Source organism: Wolffia australiana, chromosome 17, assembly GCF_029677425.1.
Source record: "Wolffia australiana isolate 7733 chromosome 17, ASM2967742v1".
Taxonomy (NCBI): Eukaryota; Viridiplantae; Streptophyta; class Magnoliopsida; order Alismatales; family Araceae; genus Wolffia; species Wolffia australiana.
The window spans coordinates 6,819,480-6,833,288 of NC_135851.1; the positions used below are offsets into that span (position 1 = coordinate 6,819,480).

The 13,809-nt window shown below is 34.5% G+C and overlaps 2 protein-coding genes across 3 annotated transcripts; one reads left to right on the top strand and one right to left on the bottom strand.

Moving 5' to 3' along the window:
• Positions 1 to 547: 547 nt before the first annotated feature.
• LOC144714376 (large ribosomal subunit protein eL22z-like) lies at positions 548 to 1,999 on the bottom strand. The gene is made up of 2 exons (XM_078589101.1): positions 1,664 to 1,999; positions 548 to 848 (listed from the first exon to the last, which is right to left on the bottom strand). Exons 1-2 carry the CDS (start codon positions 1,909 to 1,911, stop codon positions 704 to 706), a joined length of 393 nt encoding a protein of 130 aa, XP_078445227.1. The 5' UTR covers positions 1,912 to 1,999; the 3' UTR covers positions 548 to 703.
• Positions 2,000 to 9,978: 7,979 nt separating this feature from the next.
• ATOEP16-4 (Mitochondrial import inner membrane translocase subunit Tim17/Tim22/Tim23 family protein) lies at positions 9,979 to 13,586 on the top strand. Of its 2 annotated transcripts, XM_078589328.1 has the most exons (7): positions 9,980 to 10,129; positions 10,719 to 10,770; positions 10,842 to 10,873; positions 10,993 to 11,026; positions 12,256 to 12,323; positions 13,113 to 13,284; positions 13,413 to 13,586. In XM_078589328.1, exons 1-6 carry the CDS (start codon positions 10,064 to 10,066, stop codon positions 13,242 to 13,244), a joined length of 384 nt encoding a protein of 127 aa, XP_078445454.1. In that variant the 5' UTR covers positions 9,980 to 10,063; the 3' UTR covers positions 13,245 to 13,284; positions 13,413 to 13,586. The 2 variants fall into 2 exon arrangements, with proteins under 2 accessions (XP_078445455.1, XP_078445454.1); XM_078589329.1 differs by lacking the exons at positions 10,842 to 10,873; positions 10,993 to 11,026 and having other exon boundaries at positions 9,979 to 10,129.
• Positions 13,587 to 13,809: the final 223 nt, after the last annotated feature.

Below are 13,809 nucleotides of genomic sequence, written 5' to 3' on the forward strand. Positions count from 1 at the left end.
AAAAAACTGCCACGTTGAATTTCTGCTCCACCAAGACTCATTCAATCGGATAAGAACTGAAGGAAACATCTGTCTAACCACTTAAAAAATACCAGTAAACCTTCGGCTGATCTATTCGTCATCTGAAAAAGTTTCAACCATTCGACCTTATTTGTGTGAACTTAATCCTGATATAGACCTCAACTTATTTCAAATCGGGACTGTTTATGGTCCTTTTAAATAAATAAAACAACCTCTAATAAAAGAGACTGATATTGACCTGCATAAATATTGATATTTAAAAAGATTATTCGGAACAAGGCTTGACCTTTGAGATGGTTTAAACCACCCCCCTCAAGGCAACCCGTTATCACCGTAGATAAAATTATTAACGCAAGTGGTATATTATAGTTGAATCTCATTTCATGAATACTACATAACACAATGAAAGTACAATTAACAGATTTTCAGTATTCTAATGACAGTGCAGGGACCCACTAAAACACTTTCATTGAAAATAAGTTACATTAAATGGTTGTGCTGTAACTTGGAAGTATTACGGTAGATGTAAAGATTCAAGCATTATGGTATAAATCATTGAACATCAAACGAAGAACCAACATCTTGGCAAAATTCTGAACGGTAGACGAGGAAAAATTTAGAAACAGTGAAAGACACAAAAGTCCTAGAACAAAAGCATAGAATCAACCATGGAGTCATCCAACTAATCTTCCTCATCACCTTCGTTCTCTGCAATGTTGAAGTACCGCAGCTCGTACACGTTTCGGTCCTTGTTGGATGCGATTACCCGCAGCCAGTCCCGCACGTTGTGCTTCTTGAGGTATTTCTTCGTCAGATACTTCAAATACCTGAGAAAAACATACAAAAATCACATAATAAATGAATAAGTTTAAGTCTTTCGCCCAGAAAATTGAGATATCAGAAAGTATCAGCTTGTCAACCAAATAATTTAAGCCGTTAAGTAGATAAATAACTAGAGATGGCATTGTTATTTGGGAATTTCTCATATTGCTCAAATTAAAAAGTAAAAGAAACAAGAAAAGTGGGTATTTTTTTCGAAGAGAGAATCATTAATAAGAAAGACATCGTTCTACTTTGACATAAAAATGGTTAACAAAGTTTATCTCGAGTGTAAGAAGATCTTTGGGTGGTTTCGACACAAGTTCGTCAGGAATATCAGATGCTGAATTAATGACAATCGTAGACACAAACATGTTTTACCCAGAAGAACAAAACAACAACGGAAGACAGTTCTTCATTTCTACAATTAAGTTAGAGGTTTATCAAAAAACAAGTATCAAAAGATGGAACAAATGCCGTAAGAAACTTCGCCGGTTTAAAAATCAAACCACGACCCAGAATTTCCCCTACAGAAATTCCCAAACTCTTTATACCAATCAAGCGAAATACTTAGACAATGGATTAAAATCGCCAAAAGATACTTCATTTCTACAGTTAAGGGTTGGATATTTATCCAGAAAAAAGTATCAACAGAACGATTACGGTGATTAATAAGGAACCTCCCTGGAATAAATTCCTCAGGAAACTTCTCCGGATTTAAAATCAAACCAAGACCCAGAATTTATCCCCCCATAAATTCCCAAAATCTGTATACCAATCAAGCGAAAAACACAGATAACGGATTAAAATCCCCAAAATCTACCTCTTGGAGAAGTGACCGTCGGAAGTGACAGTAATCTTGTTCTTGTCGCGAGAAACAGTGACAGATTCTCCGAGAGCGCCCGGCTTCCCCCCGGCGACCTTGATTCGCTCCTGGAGGAACTTCTCGAGGGAGGCGATGTCCATGATCTTGTCTTCCACCGGCTTGGCGCAGTCGATGGTGAAGGTCGTGGAGCCCTTCTTCTTCCCGGCCTTGGCCCCGGCGGCCCCTGCGCTCGCCCCGCGACTCATCTCTCTTCTGCACTCTCCACCAGCGACGGCCTTCGAGCTCTCTGTCGACGGCCCTTGTGCGCTAGGGTTTCTCTTCGAGCAGCGTTGGACTATTTATATGGCTTGAATGGATGCTCACCGGACCATGTTTAGATCGACTCTTGTGAAATATATACCCTTGAAGATTATTTATTTAAAAAACTTTATGTTGAATGGAAATCGTAAGATTCAGTGATGCATCAAAGTTGTACGATTTTGACCAGTTGGTATTCTTGAATTAGTTTTAATGTATGGGTTAATGGATGGTACACTTGAATGTTATACATTTTAAAAACTTTATGTTGAATGGAAATCATAAGATTCTGGGATGTATCAGAGTATTATGATTTTGACCCATTGGCATTCTTTAATTATTTCCAATGTATGGGTTAATGGATGGTACACTTGAATGTTATACATTTTAAGAACTTTATGTTGAATGGAAATCATAAGATTCTGGGATGTATCAGAGTAGTATGATTTTGACCCATTGGCATTCTTGAATTATTTCCAATGTATGGGTTAATGGATGGTACACTCGAAGATTATACATTTTAAAAACTTTATGTTGAATGTAAATCATAAGATTCTGTGATGCATCAACGTTATGTGATGTTGACCAGTCGGCATTCTTGAATTAGTTCTAATGTATGGTATACTTGAAGATCATACATTTTAAAAACTTTACGTTGAGTGGGAATCATAAGATTCTGTGATGCATCAAAGTTATGTGATTTTGATCAGTTGGCATTCTTGAATTAGTTTTAATGTATGGGTTAATGGATGGTAAGTGGACCATGTTAGATACGCTTGAAGATTACACACTTTAAATACTTTATGTTGAATGTAAATCATAAGATTCTGCGATGCATCAAAGTTATGTGATTTTGGACAGCTGGCATTCTTGAATTATTTCTAATGTATGGGTTCATGGATGGTAAGTGGACCGTGTTAAATAAGCTTGAAGATTGTACACTTTAAAAACTTTTACATTGAATGGAAATCATAAGAATCTGTGCTGCATCAAAGTTGTATGATTTCGACCAGTTGGTATTCTTGAATTAGTTTTAATGTATGGGTTAATGAATGGTAAGTGGACCATGTTAGATCCACTTGAAGATTATACACTTTAAAAACTTTTATGTTGAATGGAAATCATAAGATTCTGTGATGCATCAAAGTTATGTGATTTCGACCAGTTGGTATTCTTGAATTATTTCTAATGTATGGGTTCATGGATGGTAAGTGGGCCATGTTAGATACGCTTGAAGATTATACACTTTAAAAACTTTTATGTTGAACGGAAATCATAAGATTATGTGATGCATCAAAGTTGTATGATTTCGACCAGTTGGCATTCTTGAACTAGTTTTAATGTATGGGTTGAATGGATGATAAGTGTACCATGCTTAGATACACTTCAAGATTGTAGACTTGAAAAAGTTTATGCTGAAAGGAAATCACAAGAATCTGTGATGCATGAAAGTTATATAATTTTCTTTAATTGGCATTCTTGAATTATTTTTAATGCATAGGTTAATGGATGATAAGTGGACCGTCTTTAGATAGTCTATGTGAAATATATACACTTGAAGATTGTAGACTTTAAAAACTTTATATTGATAAGTGGACCGTGTTTAGATGTACTCATGGAAATATATACACTTGAAGATGGTAGACTTAAATAAATTTAGATTGAATGGAAATCATAAGATTCTGTGGTGCATCAAAGCTGTATGATTTTGACCAGTAGGCATTCTTGAATTGTTTTAATGTATGGGTTTATCGTGCATTAAAAATCGAAAGATTGAATTGAAATCATAAGATTCTGTGATGCATCAAAGTTGTATGATTATAAACAGTTGGCATTCTTGAATTTTTTTAATGCATCGGTTAATCATACATTAAAAAGCATAAGATTTAATGAATATCATAATATTCTGTGATGCATAAAAGTTTCACCCCACGAGAAAAATTCATGCGTCAACACATAAACTAACCATACCTTACTTCTATGCATGAAGCCTGACTCATATACCCTAAAAGTGATTAAATTATTATTAAATTCTACTTGAATTTTCACAAGTCTATTTTAATTTACCAAAAATAAAATTTTAAATTAATATTGGGTTAAAAATTCAAAAAAAAAGGCAAAAAATATATATTAATTATAATAAAATTTCATGTGAAAAAATAGTTTCCACTAAGTTTTTTTAATTACCTATTCAGTCGGGTTCCCAAAAATATTGAAGACCTTTGAAAATTAATTATTTCCAAATGAGATAAAAAATAGGATCAAAATTAACATAAAAGAATAGCCTTCGTTGAAAGCCAGTATTCATTGACCTTTTACTACTGAATACCTGGTCAAATTCTGATTGTACTAACGATGTGATGATATAGAGTGCAAACCTTTTTCACTTCTTGGTAAAATAAATTTATTTTTTGGAGATGAACGCCTTGAATCAGCTCAGACGTGATTCAATACTTTAAAATAATATTATCATGAGTTTGAAATATTATAATAATAAATGAATTATGTTAGATCCCTTATTTGCTAACAAGATTGGTTTAATTGAATAATCATCAAAACTAGCCTTGAAGATAATGTTGTTAGTTTTTTTATTATAGTCTACTAAACTATTGAGACTTTCATACTGTTTTCTATCGTGTTTCCCCAGTAATAAAGTAGTCAAATTTTATAAATTTTATGTAATATCAAGTATCAGCACCGCCAAAAGTTTGACATTGAGTTAGTAGTCTCTTTGCAAGGCTTCTCCTGGATTGAATTTTTCCAAATGTTGATATGTTTTACATCATGTTGAATTATTATTCTAAATGTGTTGGGATTGATATCATATGACAAAAATATTTTAAAGTAATAAGCCATAGTGCACACGATAATAGAAGATAGAGATGTAGCCTTGGGAAGAATGATTTAAGGGATTATTCTAATTTTCTATCTTAGAATTAGTAAATAAACCATTGGGTTCTTGTGTTATGCACATAGCTTATCACGCAATTATGATATTTGAATAAATATAATTACTATATTTTTTGTTGTTATCCGTTTGCAACATTACCATCCACATACGTAATGTCCCAAACCTTCCAATGTTCAAGAAATACATATTAGCCAAGTTAATTTTGAAACTGCTCAATGACTTCATAGCTATAGAATATTTCTTAAGTTCGATGAATAATGAAATCAACACAATGATAAAAGTCCATAGAAAAAACATATAAAGCCATAAAATCAGTTCATCAAAATATATTACGAACAAATATTAATATTTAAATATTAATTTTTTTCTTCAAAGCCATGTTATTTTATTCGTTTATTTTGGTGACCGCATAATCACAAAAATGCATTAGCTTTATCCAACTCGAGACATATCCACTAAATGCCTTAATTGTTAGAAGTCTTCACTTAAAAAAAAAAAGAACAGATAAGCTTAAAATATATTGGTATACTTATATTATCCCATAATTATTTTTTGAGAAACAAAATTCTTTATAGAGTGCATGGTATTTTGAAAAATTTGTATACAAGTAAAATAATATTATAAGTAATAAACTACTGCATTTTTAATCGTCACTTCCCATGATCCGAAATCCCAAAATATGATATTTTCTAACCACGTTGTTTTCATTTATTTTTATAGATTACTCAATACATTCTTTGTCTTGATGTAGGCATTTTATCCAAGACAACGTGACCTTTTTTTATTTGATCATGCCTTAACATGCTAGCTCTTCTTGACAAAATGTGGTAATGTTCATCAAGGACATGAGGACCAAGTATTAATGCCTCTTTCAAGATTCCAAACTCGATGTTTGGATCACATTGAATTGTAGTTCTAATTATAATCATTAAATGAACATACCCTATTTGTTATTTGTATCTATAGAGAAATTTACAATGTCACTGGCTGATTTTCTGATTGTCTCTAGCCATCAACTTCTGAAAAGACAATTACAACTACACAATTAACCATAATGCAGAGTAGATTATGATTATTATATATAAACAATGGTATTGATAATATTCATTGTTATAAGAAATTGCCAGTATACCACTAGAGATGTTTCTTACAACTTGTGTAATCACATGCTGGATAAATATTCATATAATAATGCGTATTATTTGAATTTTTTAAAGTATAGCGTGAGAAATTCAATACAAAGTAACTGATATATTGGAAGATTAAGTTGACCTCGTGTATAGAGGTCAAATGAAGAGTGTGAAAAAATTAATAAAATATTATTGAAAAAATGTGTAATATAAGAATGCCACGCAAGGTAAAAACTACCAAACACTTAAATGTAACGACGTGTAAATGGAAGAAACGTGTACCTGAACGATTGTTGATCAAGGATAACAACCATGATTCAGATGATGAAGGATGATGCTGGATAGTGGATAATGAACAAAAATCATAATAAACTAGGTAGGATAATTGGATTAACATTAACTATAAATGTTGTAACATGAAGATATATTCCTAGATATGTTTTTCATTTAGCCTATAACAACGTCATAAAGGCTTTAATATATACATCTAAAAGGTGGGTTGCTTTCTTTACTTGCCTATAAGAATTTTTCAAATGAGAAATACTATATGGTGGATCGATATCCTAAAAATAGGTAAGCTATTAAGGGGCACCAACGGCTGAATATTGCATAATAGAACAAGGCAGAATCAAAAAGATATGGTGTGACAGAGAAGATGGTAGCGGAAGAGTGACTTTGCGATGACAAGTGCTGCAAGGTTGACCCAAAAGGCACCTTGTTTTACTTACTCAATATAAAGATTAATGTACGTACCTGATAGATGGCGATAGAATGCCACATAGATGCATATGGAGTTTTAAATTTATTGCGCAACAGAAGAACACCGCTAGAGCGATACATAGAAATATATGAGAAGAGACATGTCACCAAAGAAAGAAGAAAATTCTCCATAAGTCAACCAAAATTTACCCTTTTGTGTATCCATTACATGGCGGAAAACACATGCCATAAACTTGCACAATGGGGATCGACTCTAAATCGATCACTAAAACATCACACGTCATGTGTACCCTATAGGGAACTTGTTTCACCCCTGACTTTCTCCCTTGGATATTATTGTGAAACCGTTCGTGCGTCTAATCTCTGGAGGTATCCACAAGATCAAGGTGCTCTTGGATCTCCACTTCTTCTTGTTTAACGATTCTTGAAGCTCTTGTAGATCTTCTCACCACGAAGGCACTCTCTTGGATGAGTGGACAATTTTGAGAAGGAAGAAAAAGGGAGGCAGCTATCTTTGGCTAGCATGGGTGCATAAAACAGGTGCCCCTCCCCTAATTTATACTCCACTTAGGATTTTTCATAAAAGCTCCATTGGGTAAAAGTATATTCGTCAATGCCCCCGTAATCTTATGTGTGACCCTCTCGGCCCACATATCATTCTAATAAATAAATTTAGTGGTCAAATAACAATTATTACCCAAAATTATTAATTAAATATATTAACAAATCAATTAATTAACTAATGATCGATTTAACATAATTGATAGGTTAAGTTTCTAGTCCTTGGGATGCTAAGCTGCACCTCATGCTCTATAATATATATAGTAGTATTTGAACTATCTCATTGAACATTTACCATCATCAGCTACCATATATGTATAATCCTTTTTCCGCACAAATAACTTAGGGTATGGTTAATCGTCAAACCCTAATCCATCATTCTCTTTATTCTTATGCATGAGGGGGATCATCAGAGAATAATTGACAGGTTAAGTTTAGCCACACTGTCTTCCTTGAGTCAATCTACTCTTATACCGATGGCAGATGAAACTGTCTTGACCACTCAATAACCTCTGTGTGCTTCTTACTATGTCCGAGCTAAGGCTTTAATTCCACATGTAGATACTCCTAAGCCAAAATTAAAATATAGTTGTCCATCCGCAAGATATCCTTAGTGTTATCTAGTAAACAAATTGTGTTTACAACCATGACATTTAAATATATTAACCTTCATGGATTCATACTGATCAATTCGATGAACTCTTTCTGCATAGAGCAGTCACTATCTGTTCTTAGTGTGTCCACATTAATGGCCACATGATCAGATGTACTTATCATATAATTAGGACCACATATTGTTCTTATATCCAAATAATTTGATGTCTATCTTGACTATCCATATAATAGGAATATTTTGAATACATGTTTCATTGTGTTATGATATCATCACAGTTCACTAGGTCATTGCACGTATTCATGGAATTCGTTATAAACATTACATACAAATAACAATGAATAAATATTTTATTCAATTAACTTAAAAAAACATGGTGGTGTGATTACCTTGACAGCCACATAATATCCATCATATCCCACCTCCCTATTTTGGCCATGACATGATATGGGCGGGGGACGATTACTTCACAAATTATATCACAAGGGAATCCCTTCTTATGACCTCACATAAGGTACTTGCAACCAATAGAAGGTCATAAACTACAAGTGTTTTTAGAATACTCTCATTATTACAAATTTAAACTAAATAATAAAAATATGGGCCCAAAAATGCAATTGTTAATCATGCGCATGCTCACAGATTTTCATCACATGCACTTGTTGAAATATAAATAATCTAATACTTTATACAATGAGAATGTCAAAATATGGGAACTTTCAAAATTATAAAATTTAAATTATTGCACTGAGATGAAAAAGAATCAAACATCCAATAACAGTGAACAATAATTACAATGTTTCTCCGTCCACATAAAAAGTGTAACTAGAGCTCCCAGATTTAACAATTAGAGGGTTTGACTAGGGTCTGAGGGATCCCATTAACTTAACTTATATTAACTTAAAACATCAATATCTAAAGGATCCCAAAGTTTTATATCGCAACACAATATATGTTCATAATCCAAATCTCTCCATTTTAATATGGACTACTAGATATTTTTGTGATAGTTGAACTAGGTTCCATAAAAATACATCTAATATTTTATGACTCCAAAATAGCAGTTAGTGGAAATAAAATTGGGCAAACTCATGCAATCGTTTCACAATGTATTCATGAAATAATATCATGAAATAATTATAAACTCAGATAACTAATATGCAAACTTATATAATCACAACACAAACTTAGGAATTTCAAGCTAAAGAAACTAAATTTTTTTAGTTATTTTAAAATTTTATGTACCAACTCTGAAATGTTAATTTCCGAACTGTTTCAATTCCAAGTTATTTCAGAATAAACAAAAGAAAACCAGATGCACATTCTCTATCATTCTGTGCTGAATCTGGGCAGCAAAGGGCTACTACCTCTGAAATGTTTACTTCTGAATTACAAAAATCTACGTTATCCCAGAATAAACAAAAAGAAAACCAGATGCACAATCCCTATCATTCTGTTAAATGAATGACCCAGATTCCATTAAATTGTGTGGATAATTATTGGGCTGGTAGCATATATGGGCTTGGGGATCGGCAGGCATCATCCGTCACGTCACACCTCACCGTGATGGAAACATGACGGATGACACGACGGTGACATTGACAGAATCAGGGATCTGTGATGGTGACGATGACGGACGATGGATTGGTCGTGATGGCGACGTGATGGTGACGGAGTGCCTCAGACACGTGACATGACGTTGACGGGGTGCCGTCATGGATGATGGCGGTGAGGGATTTTAAAAAAAGTTAAAAACAGACAGAAAATACATATTAAAATCACTATTTTTAAGCTTTCTGACGGCCGAGATTTCACTACGTGGCATCGCTATTTCGATTTCTTTGCATTTTACACAGAAGTCCCTATTTTTGTTGCGCGCACAAACCGACGCCGCCTATAATAATTGGAGATATACCTCTCCGATTCTCTGTCCTCTATATTTACCTAATAATTGAAAACAAATTTTTTAGGGTTTTTTTTCCACGTCGCCGGTGACGGGGACGTGTGACGGTTTTTTCTCCAAATACTGGGAAGCGTTCGTCACGTCACCGTCCGTCAGGGTTCGTCATCCGTTCCCTCACGTCCTGGACGTTCAATTCCTTATGTAATGGGCTGGAGTTGAAGACAGAGGAACGGGGAAGGTGGGTTGGAAACGGGGAGAAGGGATGCCCAGAGAAGAAGATACCCCCTGTGCCTCCCTCGCCGTCGAATCTGTGATCCGCCTCGGAGGGGTATTTTGATGATTCAATGCTCATACATTGATAAGCTTTAATGGGTTTGTTCAAGTATTTACATGAATAAATTGTGCAAGTATTTGTTCCACTCTTTCGATGTCAATTACAGTATTGAAATGTGGAACCTCGTCTTCTCAGGATGAAGTTGATGCTGTTAATGGGTCGTATTTCGATTCATTTCCCGTGTCTTATATTCTTTCGAAATTTGAAACCTCTTAAAATAACGTTTGATTTTAAGGATCAAGTTCATGCTGTTTATAAACTTGGGTTATAGTGTTCCGGGTTGTTTACCGGATTACTTGATCAGGGGGATCTGGGGGGTAGAGGTTTAATTGTTACTCAAATTAAGAGTAAATATATAAAAAATCTAATTCAAAATGATATCACAATAGGGAGTAAGGATATTATATTTATTAATCAGGCAATGCTTAGGCTCCTTCGATGAGATTATCTGTATCCTGCTACTCTTTGAGTTTCGTGATATTTAATTTAATTCTTCGCTTTGCTTTTTTTTGGAGTTTCGTTTCTAAGATCGGAGGATGTATGTGAAGACCTTCATCAATAGATGCGTTTGAATCTGTTTCAGGCTGGGTTATCCTGGGGATTCTTCTACGGTCCTTATGAGGCTGATAGGAAAGGTAATGTCTGTGTTTCATGATGGCGTTCTTGTCATATTGATTTTACAGTTTCGTTTTTTTCCTTATTTCAGGGATCATAGGGAAATCTAGGGCGAGTCTTGTGGTAAAAATACTTTGAAATATTCTTAACATGGCGGGTGTTTTAATGTAAGATATAGTATGCTCATGTTTCCTTATAACTTGTGTGGCTTATATTTTGCCATTGTTCCCTGCCATATGCAGGCGAAGACGATCTGCAAGTGCGGTCTTTTATGTGGTAAAATAATTTTCTTATATTAATCTTCAGGGCCCGCTAGTCTCTGCACGCAAGGATTCGAATTCTGCATTGAATCAAAATCTAAATGGGATTTCTAAGAGTATTTACTTCTCTAATCTCTGACTCGAACAGGAGTTATATCCATTCACTATTTAACGCTTCATAAAATATCCCCTGCTCATTTATTGGTGGAAATCACTCAAAAAGTATTATGTCTAGAAATTATATCCATACCAAAAGGCAAATGTCTCCTGATTATTTTTCCTGAATGGCTGACTCAAAGTTTAAAATTATTCTGAGGCATAGTAAACTTGAATTGATTCCTTTCAAATCTTTTGCTGTTCCCATGAATTTTTCGTGCCTTGAGTTGTTCTTCTTCATGTCTCTGATTCTTATAAGATCCCAGATCAAGAAGGCCCACTAAGGCCCAATAGTTTTTGACGCTTATTTGCAGGATGATTTAACCATTTAACGAATCAATGTAAGGTTTGTTATGTCCCTACAACGTTGACACATGACATTGATCCTGATGGGGACGCATGACAAAATGTTGATGACGTCATCATCGGCAATTGATGTCAGCCCTCTTGTCAATGCCATCTGACAATAGTTTTCAAAAAATTGTCAAAATTTGCCTCTCGTTGATGTTGATGACGCCGCTTATGTTGACAGGGTTTGCAATTTTCGAACTAGAATTTTAATTAGTTGATGGCTGACATTGACAGACGGCATCAACCTCCACGATATCCTGTCAACGGCAACATCATCATCAACATCAACGAGAGTCAGCTTTTGACTCTTGACAAATTCATCAACGTAGAAAATTCATTAACGTTAAAAGTTCGTCATTGTCATTGTCGTCATAATTTTCAATGAGGGTTGATGATTTTGACATTGACATTAGTGAGTGCCGAAACCTAAATCATTGTGCCCATCTACCGTTTCTCGTCTATCTTGCTCTTCTATAAAACATACTAGTGCAGGATTTAGAAATAATTACCAGATTCTTACAAGATTCGCATCTTATTACTTATCATCCTCATGAATTCAATAGTTTCTTTTGCGTCCAAATTTTTCTCTTATGAGCATTGGGAATCTTCTTGTTAATTAACAAAAGAACAAAAACAATTATCTTATTTTAACCTTTAGAAAACCACTTTACAGTTCAAATCCTTCAATCTGTTCGTAGCTGTTATTTCAGATACTGCTTTGTAACCTTCTCTCCTCAGGTATTGCTGCTGGCACGTTTTCTGCTACAAGTTGCAGGGCTCAGAGATATAGAATGAAGAAGGATAGGGTCAGTTTCTGCACTTATTTCCTTTTTCTCATGTGCTGTTATTTTAGCATGATAATAGAATAGACCCCAGTAAGGTACAACAATCTCTTTGGAAGTTTAAAAGTCATAAGTTTGAACAACGATAAACAGAGTAAAATAAGATAAAATTTATCGAGTCTCCTCCACTATAGGCGGTTTAATTTCCGTCACTTATTATAATTTCTGTCAGGATTCATGGCTTCAGTTCACTGGTATGAAGCTGATGCAAAGTTGGCATGCCTTCCAAGTTAACAAATGATTTATTTGACCTTCACTGCTACCTATTTTTTTGACCTTTTTCTATGAGAATTTCTATAATTTTAAATGTAGAAGAGTAATTATGGCGTGGATATTAATGGCTGTCTCATAGATTGTCTTGCTTGGGTTTTTAGTCCTAACATTCTTGGTATAATTTGAAACATGAATTGTATGTTACTAACTCTGGGCTTCTTTATAAATTTATGTCTGTAAAAATATGACCTGGCTGGTCTGGTAGGGAGTTTGTAAGCATGGGCAATTGTTGTTATGTCTTTCTTTTCTAAAGGAGAAAGAACAGAAATTGATCCTGTGTGCTTTTGGTAGGTACTATTATTCATAATTCTGAGATCGTTCCTCTTATTTTGTTCAATTTTGTAACCTGTTCATAATCTGAAGGTTTTATGGTTTGGATTCTCACTAGTCGAACCGGTAGTTTTCACCTTTCCATTCATTTACACATGCTACCTCAGTATTAGTTTGACTTATCTTGTCTATTCCCCTATCTTCAAGCAGATAAATTCTTCTATTGCGGGTGCTGTGACTGGAGCTGCTCTTGCACTGAGGACGAGAAGCTTAAAGCAAATAGTTGGAACAGCATCTGCCATATCTGCCCTTGCTACTGTTGCTGATTTCTCCACTGCCTAATTTATTGTGGGATAGAAGACTGATGAACAGAACTCTTCTGGTAATGAATCCTTTTCGTCTTAATCTATTAACTAACATTTGGAATTTCATTATTTCTTTCTGTATGCTATGAAAACTCATGGGGTGAGTTTTTTCTGTGGTTTTTATGCTGGTTCCGTTTTCTTGCAGGGGCAGACCTATTTTGTGTCTTCATTTGGTTGAAGTACAATGAAGAAATAAGTCCCATCCCCCGGAATGACAAGTCAAAACCTCAGCCCTTTATTGATCAAACTTGTTAAAGTTTCATAAAAAATCATGTCATCAGAAATGAGACTTTTTATTAACGAGTTATGCCTCAAACTAGTGTTGACTTGCCATAAGAATCCAACAAAAGACACATGACCATCGGAAGAGAGTGAATATAAATTAGGGTAAAAAATGGGCACTTAGGTTAAGCTATGTGCCTCATGGGATCTGGGCACTTTGGAGGAAAGGAACTTGGTGGAGACTGTATCATGATTGTTATTATTTTCTTGATTTTCCATGGGACCATTAAATTTCGTCATCTGTCATCGTTTGTAGCGAC